General features: G+C 37.3%; 1 non-coding gene and 1 gene segment (V, D, J or C); both read left to right on the top strand.

The window, feature by feature from the left end:
• The first annotated feature begins 3,619 nt into the window (after positions 1 to 3,619).
• LOC131350195 (T cell receptor alpha variable 26-2-like) lies at positions 3,620 to 4,371 on the top strand. The segment is given in 2 exon segments: positions 3,620 to 3,657; positions 3,801 to 4,371. Coding segments are annotated over 2 exon segments (369 nt in total).
• Positions 4,372 to 8,414: 4,043 nt separating this feature from the next.
• Positions 8,415 to 8,486, top strand: trnac-gca (transfer RNA cysteine (anticodon GCA)). Its single transcript has one exon. It is a non-coding gene; the product is annotated as a tRNA-Cys (tRNA).
• The last annotated feature ends 11,234 nt before the right edge of the window (positions 8,487 to 19,720 follow it).

Genomic DNA, 19,720 nt, shown 5'->3' with positions numbered 1-19,720 from the left:
ATCTGAAAAATACATGCATGACTGTCAAATGGATTAGTTTTAAATGTTGGCTTACTTTAGAAACTAGTTTGGAGTTAAATGGAATATTGGTTCCAGATGTAGATGCAGACACCACTAATTTAATGTGTAATTAAATAACTTTAATTACTTTATTTACTGTAAGAGGAATAACTAATAAACTAAGGTGCAGAAATAGACAAAAGATCAAAAAGAGAGCAAAAGGTAAATAAAACATCCAAAAATATCCAAACCAAATCACACAGAAAGTTGATCAGCAACAGTGGAATAGTTCTGTGTTGTATTAGTGACTCAGTTCACTGTCACTGATACTGTGAAGTGATGATCTGTGTAAAATTATGCTCCAACAGCATCACTTCCTGGGTGTGTCCTTCTAGAGACGTGTAAAGTTCAGCACATACAGCACTATTATACAGAATCCTCACAGAGCTGTGTTCAGAAATGGATCAACTATACAACTTACTGTACATAGTGAGATACATACCACTGATTCTCACTCTAGTTACAGGTAATTCATTTTCATCAGTTTATCAAAAGTTTTAATTCTTACAATCATATTCAATTAGTTGCATTAATTAATAACGATGTTTTTTTTATTATTCATCCAGTCATTTGTTGATTTCTTAAGTCAATATTTGGTTTAAGAAAATTATTTCACTGATATATTTTTATATATATATATTTTTTTACACCAGGCAGTTTTGCAGATAAAATTGGACCAAAGGATGAAGATGCCAACATTGTCAGGAAAGAAACAGAGACTGTTATTCTGAAATGTTCATATGAGTCAAGCAGTGACGTCATCTATATTCACTGGTACAAACAATATCCTAACAGCGCACCACAGTTTTTACTGTATAAAGGCGCAAGGTCAAGATCTGACCAGAGCACTCCTGATGATCGTCGATTAGAGTCGAAAACCAGCAGAGACTCTACTGAACTTACTATCAGAGGTCTAAAGCTCTCAGATTCTGCACTCTATCTTTGTGCTCTTAGAGTAGCAGCACAGTGATACAGAGTCACTGAAACGCTTTACAAAAACATAACAATGGAATATCTAAATTTATAAAGCCACAGAAGCCCCTTTACCAACATATCAGTTAACCACAGACAAACAACATTTGTGGTAACACATGCAGCTGGTGGGGAAAAAATGAAAAGAGATTAAAATAACACCTACACAAGAATCATAGTATATTCACAAACATCATGCTATTTTAATGACAATAACAGAATTGTTTTATCAGATGTTACTGGGGCATAGTATGGGCAATTAAAAAATGTACATTTTCCTTTGCTTTAAACTATACTCTTAAATACCTCATGTTAAGTGTATGTGTTTGTTTGCTGCATGTTTACTGTTATATTATGTCTACTATTAGTCTTATTGTCGTATTCTGTTCATCTTTATTATGGCATTATTATGTCTCATGTCTACTTTTGTCTATTTTACATGCTGCTGCTGTAACAAGTTCCCTTTAGGAGATTAATAAAGTGTCATATTATCATGACCTAACACTGTGCCTGACTGTGTGCCCTGACCATGTCACTGTGTCTGGAACCATCACTATACCCTGACCTGACACTGAGCCTGGATCTGTCACTGGATTTTAGACCTCTAGCTTTCTTAGGTTTTGCATGTAGAGAGTCTCAAAAACACACAAAGAATGTACTTAGATTTAATGTTTGATTGATAAATGAAAAGGTGGCTGGTTTAATGTGATGAATACTCACTGGATGTGAACATTTCCCTGCTCAGAGGTACACTCCACTGGACTGGACAAGGCTGGATTTTCAGACACTGAAACATGTAAATGACCCTGTAACTACTGTCAGGCTGTTTATAGTTAAGAAATCATGAACATATTTAATAAATGAAGTGATCAATAATCATAAACAATTGAATTTTCATTAGGTCCATTTCATTAGGTGGTCATGGGTTTGAAAGTTCAGAGGCTGGCTCAATCTGAACTTTCACACCCATGACTACTGGCACTGCTAGCACCTTCATCTACCAGTTTGACTACAGGAACACATTTCCACTGTAATTATCTATGACATTATTACAGTCTATAATGGGGGACTCTTCTAAAGTTAATTAAAATGGAAAGAAGACTAAACTTAACCTTTAAGATTATCTCTAATGTTAGCTCACCACGTTAATTAGATGATGTTTATTCAGTTCTTTCTGCTAACATTATGAATATTAGCATATCATATTTTCTTGCTATTGCTGTTTTCAAGAGTAATGTTCTGTTAGCTTTTCATGCTAAGTATAACTGAAACCATTGTTTAGCTAATGTTAGCTAGTTACCATGAGGAGACAATTATACTAGCTGAGATGATAATGCTGACTAGCCAGAGCAGGTTAATGTTGGTCTACAAAAACGTTAAAACTTAGAAATTTCGTAAATGTAACATTATCTTATATTCTTGTTTTCAAATGTTCTTAAAACTTTGAGGCCTTTAAAGCCATTAAAAAATTGTGCTTTTTACAAACAACCAAAATGTTTCTATGTAAGGCTTCCAGTTAGCATTTTCCAGTTATTTTTGCTACTGTAGATAGCTTGTATTCCTCAAGGCATATATTGCAACTGCTATTTAATATCACATTTGTAACGGTAAATGTTATGTATTCATTTATTTCAGGATAGCTTGCAGAGCCAAATGCTGCACTCATACAGTAGTTCAGAATTATCAGCTAACAAAAACACAAAACCTCTTGTTACATATACAGCCTGAATACAAGTATAGCTTTTCTATTCCAATTTCTGAGTTACTGATCATTTATTAGGACAGTAAGCAGCTGTTTATATTATTTATAAGATATAGTTGGTGTGATCATGCAATGTGTCTCATAGCAAACAAAAACCTAGTAAATCCTAGCAAACCTATTAACAAAAACCTGCATTATGACCAAAGCCTCTGATGCTAATTAATGAAGCTAGTGAACATGTAACACCAGCCATACAACATCATCCATGATTGTTCATTAAGTTTGACAAAAGTGGATCTGTTCATCTCCTCTGCAGCAGTGACAGACTCTAAACTGTACTACTCTGGTGCACACAGTGACAGGAAACCCAACTAGACTGTAGACAATGTACTACACATGATTCATTCATTCTGTGGAAATGCTTTCTTTATATTATGTTGGTAGATGCAGCTCAGGCTCTTTTGGTGAAAGCAGGAAAAAGAGCTGAGAGAGAAGAGGGACAGAGTGATAGCAAAGCTAACAGAGAAAAAGATTCTCCTTTCCATTTTCTTACTCATTAATGTGTTAGTGCTGTGCATTTTGTATAGTACATGACCAAGAAAAACTACATACTGTTCTAATGAACTGATGTTAAACAAAATAGCCTCACAGCTCTACATTTATTGAGTGTATACACCGACCAGGCATAACATTATGACCAGTGACATAACACTGATGATCTCCTCATCATGGCACCTGTTAGTGGGTGGGATATATTAGGCAGCAAGTGAACATTTTGTTCTTTTAGTGACACTGTCATGCTGTGGGGTGGAGCTTCATGAACCGTCATGATGTTGACATAGAGTAAATAAAGAATATTTTCATTCAGTTAAAACCAGTCATCATGTTCACTGCTATATTCATGTGTCTGTGGTTTTCAGTAGGTGAGTTAACACTGACATTTTGTTATTTCAGAAATATTTTGAATATGTGATTAATTAGTCTGTGTAGAGTTAAAGCCTGATTTATGTAATTCTGACTTTATCAAATAAAGTTTTATGAATTAATGTTCTTTTCTTTGTGACAGGTGACTCCATGGAAGATTCAATAGAGGCATTTTTCACCCAAAAGTTTGTAGATGAAGGTGACAATGTTACTCTGTCCTGCAGATACAAAAAAATTGGTACAACAAACTACCTGCACTGGTACAGGCAATATCCAACATCTGAACCTGAGTTCCTTCTTAATATTCTTCAAAGTGGAGATGTAATTTCCAACACTGACCCTAGAATGTCTGCTAAAATCGATGATAAACAAGTGGATCTGATCATCTCCTCTGCTGCTGTATCAGACTCTGCACTATACTACTGTGCTCTGCAGCCCACAGTGACAGGAAATCCAGCTGCACTGTACAAAAACTTTCACACTGTTTAACTACACTGAAGGCAAATATACTACTGTTTTTTCCTCTTTTAGCTGATTCCAGTGGCTGGGTTGGTTCCATACTGATCCTAGATGCTGGACTCTCTCTGTGTATCTTACATATCCACATCAATGAATTGATATATGCATGTGATTTGCATGTTTAATGTTTGACTATTTACACTTGTAGAAGTTAATGTATTTATAATCACACTCTGTGGTGTCACCCAGAGGAGGATGGGTTTCCTTTTGAGTCTTCCTCAAATCGTCTCAGGGAGTTTTTTCTTGCCCCTGTTGCCTCAGACTTACTCATTAGGGTTAAAGTTAATTATCAACTTTGTAATTTCTATTCTGAATTTCTGTATTTCTGTAAAGCTGCTTTGAGACAATGTCTATTGTTAAAAGTGATGTACAAACAAAAATGGAGTGAACTGAATTTAATTCCTTTTGGAAATAGACACAGCAAATTTACTCATGAGGGAGTTTGTTTAAATCTGGATCTAGTTTCCTATGATGATCACTATGGAAATTTTGCATTCATTTTTCATATAAAAGCTTGATGTAGCAGCCAGTGAGCTTATTCATCACATATGCAGTTCCACAGCAAAATATCATAATAATTTATAAATGTACAAATAATTTAAACACCAGACAAACAGGTAAAGACTTATAGTATTGTACAGATTATAAATTTTGAAATACAACACCAGCCAAATTAATGGCTTTAGTTTTCTGTCATTGATACTGTGATGTAATGATCTGTACAAAATTACACTACAACAGCATCACTTCCTGGGTGTGTCCTTCTAGAGACGTGTAAAGTTCAGCACATACAGCACTATTATACAGAATCCTCACAGAGCTGTGTTCAGAAATGGATCAACTATACAACTTACTGTACATAGTGAGATACATACCACTGATTCTCACTCTAGTTACAGGTCATTCATTTTCATTAGTTAATTCACTGTATTAAGTAATAATTACGTTTTTCGAGTATATAGTAATTTTCTCATTTTCAGGTCAATATTTGGTTTTAAAAAAATGCTTTACAGTTTTATTTCTTAATGTTCTTTTCAACAGGCATTTTTGCTGATAAAATTGAGCCAACAAATGAAGATACCATCATTAGGAAGGAAACAGAGACTGTTACTATGAAATGTTCATATGAGTCAAGCAGTGAGCGTATTTGGCTTTACTGGTACAAACAATATCCTAACAGAGCACCACAGTTTTTACTGTATAAAGGTGCAAGGTCAGATAGTGCTGATGGGAGCACTCCTGATGACCATCGATTAGAGTCAAAAACAAGCAGAGACTCTACTGAACTTACTATCAGAGGACTAAAGCTCTCAGATTCTGCACTCTATCATTGTGCTCTAAGAGTTGGAGCACAGTGATACAGAGTCACTGAAAGGCTTTACAAAAACGTATAAACCAGTATAAATGAAGATTCTAAAACCACATCAAAGATCCTTCCTTTACCAACCTGTTATCAGATAACCACAGACACAAACAATGTTTGTGGTAATTCTGTGGAATAACTGAATAAATAAAAAAATAAGCAAGCAAGCAAACTAATAAATAAAAATAAAATGTGTTTAAAAACCACATAAGCTGCACATTCATCACATTAAAGTCACAAATCTACATTGTTATGAACAAACAGTATTTTATAGACACAGATCCATTGTTTTGGATGTTTGGGTGCATATGACATGAAATTAAGTTTATTGATCTTTTCTTGCCAGTTTTGTCCATGATTCACTGTAATTAATAGTCATCTGAAACAAACAAACAAACAAATAAATAAATAAAATGGTAGATTAATTTATTCCTTCAGTCTTGTGTGTTTTATGTTTGTACAGATCACTGTTACTTTGTTGGATGTGAGCTAGAGCAATGACCTTTTACAAACCCCTCAGAACAGATGTGAGTTTGATTGTAGAACAATGAGATTCATTGTACAGATACAGTTGTACAAATGAAATGGATAAATAAAGAAACTCCTATAGAGAATAGAAAGTTCAGTAGAAAGTTCATTGTCACATTAACTGCATGTACATTTGATTAATAAAGCTTAATGTGTCTTTTACTGTATATATACTAAAACATGACTGTGGGATTATGGCTGAATGTAAAGCCAGGATGTTTCAGTAAGAATCAACAATCTGACAACAACATTGGTGACACTGTCATGTGATGCTGTGGGGTGGAGCAATTTTGAAGCTTTATGGTGTTAACATATTAGATTACAGAAAGATCTCCACTATTTTCACTGAGCTAAGACCAGTCATCATGTTCACTGTTATATTCATGTATCTGTGGCTTTCACTAGGTGAGTTAACATTGACTTTTTGTTATTACAGAAATATTAACTATATTATATTAAATATTAGTCTGTGTGGTGATGCAGTGTGAAAATGCAGAGTGTGTGTCTGACTTAAGTATTTCCTGTTGATTATTTAAAGGTTAAATGCTTTATGTTCTCTTCTCTATGACAGGTGACTCCATGGCAGATTCAATAGAACCACGTTTCACTCACAAAGCTGTAGATGAAGGTGATGATGTTACTCTGTCCTGCACACACAAACCCAGCACAAGTTCAGCAAACAACTACCTCCACTGGAACAGGCAATATTCAAAATCTAAACCTGAGTTCCTTCTGTAAATTCACCAAAGAGGAACACCAATCAGTCCCAACAATCCATCAAGAATGTCTGTTAAAGTTGATGATAAACAAGTGGATCTGATCGTCTCCTCTGCTGCTGTATCAGACTCTGCTCTATACTACTGTGCTCTGAGGGCCACAGTGACAGGAAATCCAGCTGAACTGTACAAAAACACTGACACAGTTTTGTTATATTGAAAGTAGATCTACTAATAATTTTGCATTACCATGGCATTTTGAGAAATTACTCCTCTGCTGGTCTGAGGTATGGGGCAAATCACCTAGGATCTTTTCTGGGCCAGAAAATCCCAAAAGCGATTCAATTTCCTGCAGAGACAGAACAACAGACATCTCCCTCAGTCTCTGAGTCCCAGAGTCTCAGAGCACAAGTACCTACAGCAGAACAAAAAAAACACTAGAAACATCAGGGTCTCTCTGACGTTTAAGATAAATATCGTAATGAGTAATGCAAACCTTTTAACCAGTAAACAAACCTTTCCTTTATTTTACTCAAGCTGTTTTTACTGTAAGGAACGTGACAGAATGTTAGATGTGTTATTATGAAACTGTGATGAGAAGAAGCACTTATGATGGGGCGGCGGGAGGAAATGTACAGTACATCATCTTTTTTGGAGAACAGGACATGTTTAGGCTTACATCCTGCTTCGTGTTAAGGTGTAAATTAAGTAGCCATCTAGAACACCATAAGTGAGAGATTTTTTTTGTTTTCTTTACGTTTTAACAAGATGCAGTTGGCGTACAGCTGGCCTACGTTGCTCCGATTCGGTTCCGCGGATTTCTGCAGGACTTGTGCTGCGGGTCTGTCAGTGTGTGTGTGTGTGTGTGTGTGTGTGTCTAAATAGTGCCCTTTGCACTAACCCATTTGTTTTGGGTTTTCTGTTTGTTAATGTATTAGTTATCACAGTATGCATTTGGGGCTGCTATTTTATTTTATTTCATTTTTAATTGGACGGGTTTTAAGCTGTAGCTGGGCTGGAAATCTTAGGTCCAATCCGGAAATCACTGGTTACTATGGTTACCGTGCCCTGCGGGGAGAAAGAGCTCCTTCTGACAACACTCAGCCCCTCACCTCAACATGGTGAATTTACAAAGATGGGTAAATTGTGTCCTTGAAGGGATGCTCTTGGATAGCAAAGATGCTCAAATAGGCTTTGGATTTCAAGGGGCAATTGATTTGTGTTAAGGTGCCTAGAGTCTGCTATGAACAAATTCCACACACCCTGCACCAACAAGGACTGTCTTCGCAATATATTGCCCTGATCATTATGCCACGACCAGTTGACACTCTTTTCATTGGGACCAAGCAGAGTGCATGTTATAGAATTTTATTGTGGATCAGAAGGCCCCCTGGATGAATCCGTGTACCCCTGCCTGACTCCGCTGATTCAGGTATCCTTAACTGGTTAACAGTTTACAACATTAAAAGTCGTCTGGAAATGACCAAGTCTACAAATGATATCATGTGTAGATAATCCCATGGCTGTAGGAAACTGCCATGGGAAACTTTTAATCTATGAATCCTTGGTCCAATATTAAAATGACATCCATTTAGAACACACCTGTTGTCAGTTGCTAGCACTTACTTGTGGGGGTATAGCTCAGTGGTAGAGCATTTGACTGCAGATCAAGAGGTCCCTGGTTCAAATCCGGGTGCCCCCTGTTGGGCTTGCTTTGCAGTACCTTTAACCCTCTGGGGTTTGAGGCCTTTTTGAAGACCTGCAGTGAATCTGGGCTCTTCTTAAATTTGTGTAAATTTCAAATCTTTACCAATGTAGTATCTAATACATTTCAACTTTACATAGAGCACAAACTGGGCTTTCATAATATGGCGGATGTAAGTATGTTAGATTCATATGTGACTTTTAAGCTTATGTCAAATTACATATACACGAAAATAGAATTTTGAACTCTAGCAGAAAAAACAGTCAAAATGGAGAATAAACAAACCTTGCAGATTGTTTTGAACACAGGACTGAGTTCATGAAAGTCTTGGGTGTGGGCCCATAGAAAAACAGCTAAATTATAACACTCAGAAAGACCTTTTATTTGGAGTAAAGTGACTGATGTGCCTAACTTTTTTCAACAGAGCCTCTGTTTCACTGAATAATCAATGACTATTTATGAATATGTAACACCTATTGATACCTGGCTCAGGTGACACCAGGTTTCCCCAGGACTCCTATTGATGTTTGCACCTATACATTCAGATTCCTCCTACAAAAACAGGGTACACTGAGGCCAGGTTTTGTTGAGAGAAACAAAAAATAAAGCATGGTTTCTGAAATTTTCATTGAAATGCAATTCTTTTAGAACGTTTGCTAAAAGGCATATTCACAACCACATTGAAGCCATTCACAGACAACTATGTTGGTTTTTCTGGGATACTATTATATTATTTGTTTTACATTTTGTCTGCTTAGCAAAAGTTGCCACTGTTTATGACTGAAATAAAGCTGTTTATATCGTGCTATTTTTTTGGGTGATCTGAGTATATGATGACTGGAATACAGCTGCTCACATCGGCGCATGCTTTCACTTTTATTTAGCATTTATTTAGCAAGTATATATTTGTGCTATGTTGTTTTTCTGTGGTACTATTATTGATTTTACATTTCGTCTGCTTAGCAAAAGTTGACTGAAATAAAGCTGTTCACATCGGTGCACGCTTTCTGACTTTCTGACAGCTTTATTTCAGTCATTATATACTCAGATCACAAAGAGTGGAAACTTTTGCAAAGCAGACGAAATGTAACATCATAATAAAATCATGGTAGGGGAGAGCGGGGACGGTTGCAACATGGGGCAGTTGCAACAAGGCTTATTTCTCCAATCAGGAATGAGCTAGAGTGACAATACTCATACTGCACATGCTCAGTGAGCCCCTCCCCCCATCTGCAAGAAATCAGCCATGTGTGACCATTCCTTCTAGAAAAAGCAAAATTCAAGGTAAAAAAGTATTTTTTTTTAATGCTCAGAATTTTTCTCATACTGTCTAAACTGTTTTTGTGAAGCATTATTCATTCATATAATTTAAATCAGTGTTTTCTTAGCTTCTAATAGGCATAGCTAGGAAGTGTCAAAGTTGTTGTGTCTAGCTAGCATAGCAAGTTTTATCATGACTGTCAGAGTAGGGACAGTTGCAACAAGGTGTTGCAACCGTCCCAGCTTGCTGTTGCAACCAATTTCATGCAAAAGATGTGTGGAACATGGATGAAACAGGGGTAACAACTGTACAAAACCCAGAAAATATTGTTGCCAGGCGTGGCGGTAGACAGTTTGGGTCATCCACATCAGCAGAAAGAGGGACACTTGTGACCCTTGCTTGCACTGGGGAATATGATCCCACCTCACTTTGTATTCCCTCGTGTCCATTTCAAAGAACATTTTATCCGTGATGGCCCACCTGGGTGGATGCTGGAAGAAGACTTTTTCATGTTTCTGAAGCATTTCCAACACCACACTAAGTCCTCAGTGGATGCTGAAGTCCTGCTTATACTGGACAACCACTCATCCCATTTGTCTCTGACAGGAATAAATTAATGTAGAGACAATGGAATTTTCTTGCTTTCCTTTCCACCTCACTGCTCTCACAAACTACAGCCACTGGATCGTACTGCTTATGGTCCTCTAAAATGAGCTGTGAACTCCTTCTGTGACTCATGGATGAAGAGCCACCCAGGGCTGACAATGTCAATTTATGACATTAATGGGATTGTTAGGTTGGCCCTCCCTTTGGCAGCAACACCAGCAAATGTGCAGTCAGGTTTTAGGTGCACTGGCATTTGGCCATTTAATCGGGAGGTCTTCCAAGATGTTGACTTTTCACCATCTTTGGTGACAGACCATCCTCCTCCACCCACTGCAGCTACACCAGTTCCATCTGCCCTGCCTACACCTCCTGCAGATCCTGTCTCCAGCTGCTGTTGCTCAACCACTGCCACCTGCTGGAACTGAGCAAGAGACACCTTCCCGTATCGATTTCTCACCTGAGACCCTATGACCTCAACCTATGACCTCTGTTATTTTATTACTCTTTGTCTTTATCAGTTTAACCAATTTAACCCTGTCTGTTCACAAATAAAATAAAGAAATTGCAGTATGATGTTATATAATGTATTTTTAATTACATTTTAATGAATGTTGCAACTGTCCCTGTGGACTGTTGCAACCGTCCCCTGTTAGGGGGTCAGTTGCAAAATTTCACTTTGTCTGTTAAAGTTTATATTGTTCATATATTATTACACGTACGGATGTTACAACAATGTGGGTGAGTATCTGACAGATTTAAGTGTAATATATTAAAATTTTGGCTTTCTACTAAAAACGGTCACTGAGAAACTGAAGAAAATACAAAAAGTGTTTCAATCGTCCCCGCTTTCCCCTACTCTAGAAAAACAACATAGCACAAATACATACTCGCTAAATAAACTCTGCCTTTTGCAAAGTGAAAACACGCACAAATGTGAGCAGCTTTATTTCAGTCATAAATTCACAACCACATTCCAGATATTCACGGTCAAATAATTATTCGATGCTGGACACAAACAACGATATGGAAGATTTTTTTTTGGTTTGTTTCTTCATTCAAGCCCTTTTTTTCTGTTAGACATGGGCATGCATTAGCACATCACTCCCCCCAAACAACACAGCAATTAGCATTTACTTCCATCTGAATAGAATCGTTTACATAAATCCTGCATGTGATTGGAGCGCTAAGTGCGGGGGCGGGCTCCGGTGAGTGTGGAGACGAGAATTTGACATACCTTTGCTTTTTATTTTTAACATTAATTTAATAACAAACATTTATTTGGCAATAACCTTTTTGGAAAGACAACCGTCTACCGTTTGTGTGCATATTTTTTCTGGGTTGCTACAATATAATTTCATTTACAAAAACACTTTCAAAGAGAAAAAAAGTGATTGGCATCGTCTTCAATGCCGTCGACCCCAGAGGGTTAAATCGCTCGACCTGTCCGTCTGACTGAGGTCAGAAAGGTGTTTTGTCAATGTCTAGCAACTCAAACATGCTCTGGAAGACCTCTGATTCAAAATTGGTGCCTTGGTCACTATGGAGTGTAAGTGGTGCCCCATAATGGCAGACCCATGTGCATGTGCGACACCAAAGTGAAACATCTTCTTGCATTTGGTACCAACAATATCTGGTCCGCAACTGAGACAGTGTTCGCTCCACACCGAAATGTCCACCCACTGGCTCCTCGTGCATCTGGCGCATTACATCTTCCCAGAAAACTCGCGGCAGGATTATCTGGGGATAAAACTCAGGGCCCTCATTCAGGTACAGTCTTTGCCATTGGCTTCAGTAGGCTTTTCTTGCTGGGCCATAGGGGGACACATTCTCCCAGGAAGGTCATTCATTGGCTTCCTCCATCCACCTCTTGATGGGAGTAATTTCTGGATTGGCTGTCTGAGCAGAACGCAGTTCGTCGGTAGTCCACCCAGAGAATGGAAGGGTACTGGCAGTAATGGCAGGTTGTACTACCCCCACTGGACAAGACTCCGGGGTAATGGCTGCAGGTTCATCATGTATAGGTTTGCCATCAAGGTCACACTGGACCGCTTGGTGACAGAGCTGAGGGCTACTCAAGCTGGGATTCTTAAGGTTACATGGGCAAGTTGAACAGCATGGCCTCAGAGAAAGCACATCAGCATTTTCGTGACAGTGCCCCGGGCGATGAACAACTTTGAAGTCATACTACCCAAGCTTCTCGAGCCATCTGGCCAAATGTCCCTCTGGTTCTCTCATCCTCAGGAGCCAGTGTAAGCTACTATGGTCTGTGTGTACAGTGAAGGATCTGCCCAGCAGGTACTGATGAAAATGTGCTGTGAACGCCACCACAGCTAAAAGTTCTCTATGCGTGGTGCACTAATTCTGCTCAGTTGGCGTCAGACTCCGACTCCCATATGCTAGTACATGTTCTTCCCCTTGCTGTAATTGAGAAAGCACAGTTCTGATTCCGAAATTGCTAGCATCTGTGTCCAGAACAAGATCACCACTGTCCATAGGGTAGCCAAGGATGGGGGTGGTAGTGAGCAGCTTCTTTAACTCATCAAATGCCTGTTGGCTCTCAGGGGTCCAGTGAAATCGGGCATGTTTCCTCAACAGGTTGTGAAGGGGCTTTGCAAGTGCAGCAAAATCTTTGACAAACCGCCTGTAGTAGGATGCGAGACCCACAAACTGTGGCCATTCTTGAATTTTCTGCACCTTCTCTGGGTCGGCGGCTATACCATGCTCTGAGACGACGTGGCCAAGGTAGACTACCTGGCGGCAGAAGAGACAAAATTTGGCGGGTTTCAGCTTCAGGTTCGCTTGGCACAGCCTTTTGAAGACCTGTGCCAGCCGCTGGAGCATTTCCTTTACATTCCTGCCCAGGACGATGATGTCGTCTACGTATACCAGGCAGATTTCCCACTGCATTCCAGCCAAGACACGGTCCATTAATCGCTGGAACGTCGCAGGAGCATTGCAAAGGCCAAACGGCGTGATGTTCCACTCAAACAGCTCCTTCCTGCTGTAGAACGCAGCTGCCTGTCTCACCTGTGGGGTCAACTCCACTTGCCAGTACCCGGAAGCAAGGTCCAATGTGCTAAACCATTTTGCCGTGGACAGTGTGTCTAGTGTGTCTTGGATTCTTGGGAGCGGATAGACGTCTTTTAGAGTGCGCTCGTTTAGTGCCCTGTAGTCTACACATAGTCGGTATGTTTGATCTTTCTTTCGTACCATTACAATGGGTGAAGCCCAGCGGCTATTACTTTGGGAGGCTAAACCAGCATCTAGACTCTGTTGGATCTGCTCATCTTCACTTTGCTGTTTTTCAAATGCCATTCAATGCGGTTGCTGTTTCACAGGCGAACCAGGCTGGATTTTAATGTCATGTTGGTACATGCCATCTTCAGTGTATATTGCAATAAAAAGACTACTGAGGGCTCAGTAACAATGAGGAAATCTCCAGAACTAAGGATTGACTTTTAGGCTTTGCAGTATATAAGAATTAGACTCACATGCTTTGTCACTTCTGTTGTGATGGAGTATATCTGTGTAATTTAACACTGCATTGTTTTGTCGCTTCATTTTATATGCCATGTACACTTTCATTTGTTTGTATTAAAGCTTTACACAGGAAACCTGCTCTCCACATAACATTATCTCTACAGATGGTATAACCACAACAGTCCAGTCACTAGAACTGCCTTATTTATCAGTGCATCATTTGTTTTCTGCTCTTGTGCACAGTGTTCAGTGGGAGAAAGTTCAATTCAATTCAGTTTTCTTTATTTAATCCCCTGATATGACAGAAAGTACATCATGTGAATTGATAGATTTTTTAAATCCAATACAGTTTAAATGTTGAGATTTATGGCTGTTTTCAACAATTGTTTCCTTTTTGTTTTTACTTTTTGGTTTATTAAAAAATAACTAAAATTACTAATGAATAAATTATTGCTTTTCATTTAGTAATGTTATTGTTTTTATATAAAAAATACAAAAACATTAATACGCACAAAAACAAACTCTGCAGCATTTCAGATAGAAATACATTGGGAATTATAAATCCATCACACACTACTGTAAATATTAGATCTAATATAAAATGATTAATACAGAACATCTGTGTGGATGTCTAGAAAAAACTGAACCATGTCAAGTGTATATACATTTATGCATATGAATATATAAAGGGATGTAGTTTCTTTACAGTTTATATGATTTATTGTAACAAATGTTTATTTATCTATTTAGACAGTCATTATGCATGTAAACACAACTGCATGTTACTTTGCTGCATGTGAGCTAAGGCAATGTCCTTTTACAAATCACTGAGTCATGATTGAGTATGATTGTATAAATAGATGAAATGGATGAAAAAGAAAACTCTCAGTGGAATTTGCTTTCTGTTTGTTTTATGATCATATCTGACCTGATTATAATACTAGTACTCGTGCTTTATTGACAACATATTTTCATCAGCCAACATTTTTTAGGCTGCAGTTGGAGGACACTAAGCAGCTTCTTATATTGTTTATGGGGTAGAGGGGGTTTGTATGTACTTATACATGATTATACATACATAGCTATAACTGATGTTAGTAGGTCATTTATATTATTCATTACTTTATTTTCATATTAAATAAAATGTTTCTTTGCAACAGTGAATGTAGATATAAATCTGTCATTTATATAAGAGAGCTCTGAACTGACAAAACAATGTTACTTATCCACCCTGTTATAACAGCTGTTATTAATATCAATAAGTCCATATTAACATGACATACTAATTTCCATTTGAATGTTTTTAAGTGATTCATATTGTATTTGTATATTCATGTGTAAACAAGATACAGACCAATACATCTGAAATGTATTTATGTGTTTAAACAGTTTAATAAGAGAAGCTCTGAGGAAGCATACTACAGAATATATGAGCACAAGGAATTGTGTGTAATAGAGAAAATGTATTCAGTCATGGCTGTTGTGTACATTCACATTGTATTATCTAACTGCAAATGAGTGAGAAAAGAACAAAAATAACTGTGATTATTCAGCTATAGTGGAATAATGTTGTATTGTGTTGGTGTCTCAGTTCACCAGTGTTGTGATGATCTGTATAAAGTTATGCTCCAACTGCATCACTTCCTGGGTGTGTCCTTCTAGAGACGTGTAAAGTTCAGCACATACAGCACTATTATACAGAATCCTCACAGAGCTGTGTTCAGAAATGGATCAACTATACAACTTACTGTACATAGTGAGATACATACCACTGATTCTCACTCTAGTTACAGGTAATTTTCATCAATTTACTATTGGAATTAACTAAATTCATGATCTATAGAATTAATGTAATTTAATGTTTTACATTATTTTTGGGGTATGTTGGGTATTACACAAAAATATTTTTAGAATGTTTTGATATCTGTATTATATCTTTATCAATATTCTCCTGTATAACAGGCAGTTTTGCAGATAAAATTTGGCCGAAAGATGAAGATGCCAACATTGTCATGAAGGAAACAGACACTGTTACTCTGAACTGTTCATATCAATCAAGCAGTGATGACATTTGGCTTTACTGGTACAGACAATATCCCAACAGCGCACCACAGTTTTTACTGTATAAAGGCGCGAGGTCAAGAGATGATGATGATTACAACCCCTCTGGCTCTCGATTCAATTCAGTAACATCCCCAGACTCTACTGAACTTACTATCAAAGATCTGCAGATCTCAGATTCTGCACTCTATCACTGTGCTCTTCTAGTAGCAGCACAGTGATACAGAGTCACTGAGAGACTGTACAAAAACCTATGAAATAATTAATTTGAAGTTCAACGTTTAATATCAGAGATACTTCCTTTACCAACTTATCAGTTAACCACAGACACAAAAGACATTTGTGGTAACATATGCAGCTGAAGAAAGAGAAAATAATAAAGAGGCACTGGGTCACTTGTTGCTGGTGTGAACTGTTTTATATTCATTGTACTTTGCTGGCCAGTTTTTCCCATGATTCATTTAAATTATATATATATTATATTCATTTACATGTATAAAAACAAACTAAGATTTGTCGTCAACAATTCACAACATTCAGAAGTGTCTAAATCAAGAGGTGTAGTATAATCTAGTGAAGAAAAATATTTTCTAAGCTATCATAAAATAACATTTTGTCAATCGCTCAGTGTGATGCAGTAATTACAACTAAAACATTACATCTAATAAACCCTGGCATCACTCTGCCCCCTGGTGAGACATATTCTGATCAACAGTGTCAGCTGCAGGAAGTGTGGAGCTCCACAGGCTATGACAGTAAACTCCTTCAGCTTTATCTTTCAGCAAATTACCATCTCTATCATGCTGATCTTTAATCTTTTTCTGTTAATGCTTCTACTAGGTATGTTCACCTTAATATTAGTTCTTATGACCAAGTTGGGACATGAAGTGTGAGAAATAGCACAGGGTTATATATATAGGAGGTAGAACAGAACATGTATGTGATGCCACAGCAGTGAGTTAAGGTGATATATTGTGATGTAGTGATATGTACAGCACAGTGAACTGGGAAGACTTCAGGGTGGACCAAGACCAAAAATAACAAAACAGAAACAAACTGAGATTAGCTATCTGACCTAAACAAAAAAAAGCCCTCGTGCCAGTGAATACATACAATGTCTCAATATTTACATGTGCAAAGAAAGATTATATACACAAGGCAGCAACGATTAACAAGAAGCAGATCAAACTTGTAGTCAAGGCAGGCAAAGGTCAAAATCAGAACAGTAAAACACAACACTGAATCTCAACACACACGCAAGCACAACACACCAAGTGAGCATTGAAGTTGGGGTTACTGGCTTCCATCCCAGCCTTGGCAGAAGTGTTAACTGCTGGAGCTGAAGCAGTAAGGAGGGCTAGAGTACAGAGGGGACCAACCTGAAGGACTAAACACATATAAGACAGAATATACAACACAACCTCACAGGATGTAACACTTCATATTAGTTCCAAGATGTTTTCATATTTCATTTACTTATTAAAAAAAAATCTTTTCTCTTTTTAGCACAGGGAGCACATCAGTTCAAATGACTGAGCATCTTATATGCATTTTGGTGAGAGGCTTCATGTGGATTAGAGCTGACCTATTGACCTATTTAGAAGATGGGACATTTAGTCTACAGAACATAATTCCCAGGCTGTGACACAGATATGTTAATATGACGAATTACAATTTGCATTAATATGTGTATCATTGCATAACTAAAGTCCACAAAGGATTCATTCATTAATCTTCAGTAAACACCTGACCAGGATCAAGGTGATGGTGATAGGGTCACTGTCACTATATTTAGTAAAAATCAGCCTTAAACAACATTCAATAAATTCTATTATGAAAATTCATGTGACAGAGCTGACATGACTATGAGTAAGTAAAAGTGGGTGGAGCTAGATGTGGTAAGATACAGTTTAGAAAGTTTCACGGAGATCCTGCCATTTATACCTACTGCAAGAGAGACACAACAGTCATGTTACTCTTCTTTATTTTCATAGTTGGTAAAAACATTGGTAAGTCATTTATATTATACACAAACTTTAGGTGAATGCTGGAAATTTGACCTGATACCTAAACATGATGATACACCCTCAAGTAATGAAAGTAGAAATGTTTATGTTGTTGTAATGTTTTACAGCAGGTGCTGTTGACAGCAGCATTACACCAGAACAAACCATCATATCTTCAAGTGAAGGCAGCAACATCACACTGACCTGCACATATGATGACTCAGCTTACTCTCTCCACTGGTATCGACAAAAACCTCAATCAGAACCAGAGTTTCTTCTGCTGATTTATGAATCCACAGATAGTGACACTAGAGTTGAACATAAGCTTGACCCACGACTATCCACCAAACTTCGTAAAAATAAAAAGAAAGTAGATCTGGAGATCTTTCCTGCTGCAGTATCAGACTCTGCACTGTACTACTGCACCATGGAGCCCACAGTGACACAAAACTCAAACAGACTGTACAAAAAGTCAAGCTGCATGTTTTTCTCAGCAGGGGGAGATGTTTACCTGTTTCATTTAAGATTTCTTTCTTAATTCTCAGACTCTGATGTTGATTTGAATTTCAACAATGATCCTCTTATGTTGGTAATACTTATTGACTGAATAATCAGAGAACAAATCCTTTAATAAATGTTAATCTTTAATCAGAAAGAATTATTTCTGCAAAGGTTCATGCTGTTATTCCCCTGATGTAATAATAAGAAGGTAACACAAATTCAGTAACAATATACATTCAAATAATTTAAGATACTGAGTTTTAATGTAACACTAGTGAACTGAAGACTTCACTCTTCATTATTTAGCAGCTTATAAAATAGCACTTGATCCAGCACTGATATTTTATTTTATGATACTTTAGCTAGCTTAGTAAATGACAGTGTAAAGTTCACATGGCAGGAATAATGATATTAAATATTAATTCTGATGAGCAGTTATTTCTGTGTTTATTGTGCTTGAGATCTGACGTGTTTAACATATGTTTCTGTGCAGGTTTACTTTGGTCTTGAGTCTTGAATAATAAAAATGTCCACTAGTTTGATTTCCCAGTGTGTTTTTGACATTGATTGAAATACTTCAGCACTTAATTGCTGTGGGTTTTGGGAATATATCTGTTAACCTCTGAGATCCTGCATCTGCAGAACCTGTAAAAGAAAGCAAGATTGTTTAGGAAACTTCTAAGTGAGATTCTTGTTTCAGGCCCCAAAGCACAGATCATCCTAATTGTAATTGATAATAAATCTGTACTACTGTTAATAATTAGGGGTGAATCAATACTAATCTGTAAACTGCAAAGTGTTTTTGATGAATTCCTGTAACCTTTGAACAATTCACCATGCCTCAGGCTGTGCCTTGATAAACTAATTTTTTTATTAAGCAGATGAGTCAAATGACAAAGTAAAATAAGAAAGAAAAGAGGCTTGCTTGTTCATCACCTCAGTGAAAAACCCCCCACACTGTGCTATTTCTAACAGGTTAATCACAACAAATAAATAAGAACACAAACAATGCCCCAGTGTATATATATATTACATTTTCAACCACAATATATAGTCATTTATTTTATTTAACGTTTATGGAATACCGTAGAATAACGTTTATAGATTGATTGTTTTCATTATTAAAAAAATTATATTCTGTCAGCATTTGTTTACTATGTGCTTAGGACAGGTTCCTCATTCAAGGTTGACTAGAACTCATTTATTTATGCACTACTTTTTTTTACTGTTTTGTGGAGTGTTCAGTGTGGGAAAGATTAAAGAAAAGACTAAGAATCATTTCATAAAAGTATTTTGGTTTCAAATATTATCTTGTG

This window comes from Hemibagrus wyckioides, unplaced genomic scaffold (assembly GCF_019097595.1).
Source record: "Hemibagrus wyckioides isolate EC202008001 unplaced genomic scaffold, SWU_Hwy_1.0 Contig27, whole genome shotgun sequence".
In the NCBI taxonomy this organism is placed as follows: Eukaryota; Metazoa; Chordata; class Actinopteri; order Siluriformes; family Bagridae; genus Hemibagrus; species Hemibagrus wyckioides.
Note: the sequence above shows the minus strand (reverse complement) of the source record. Positions and strands in the feature narration are given on the sequence as shown.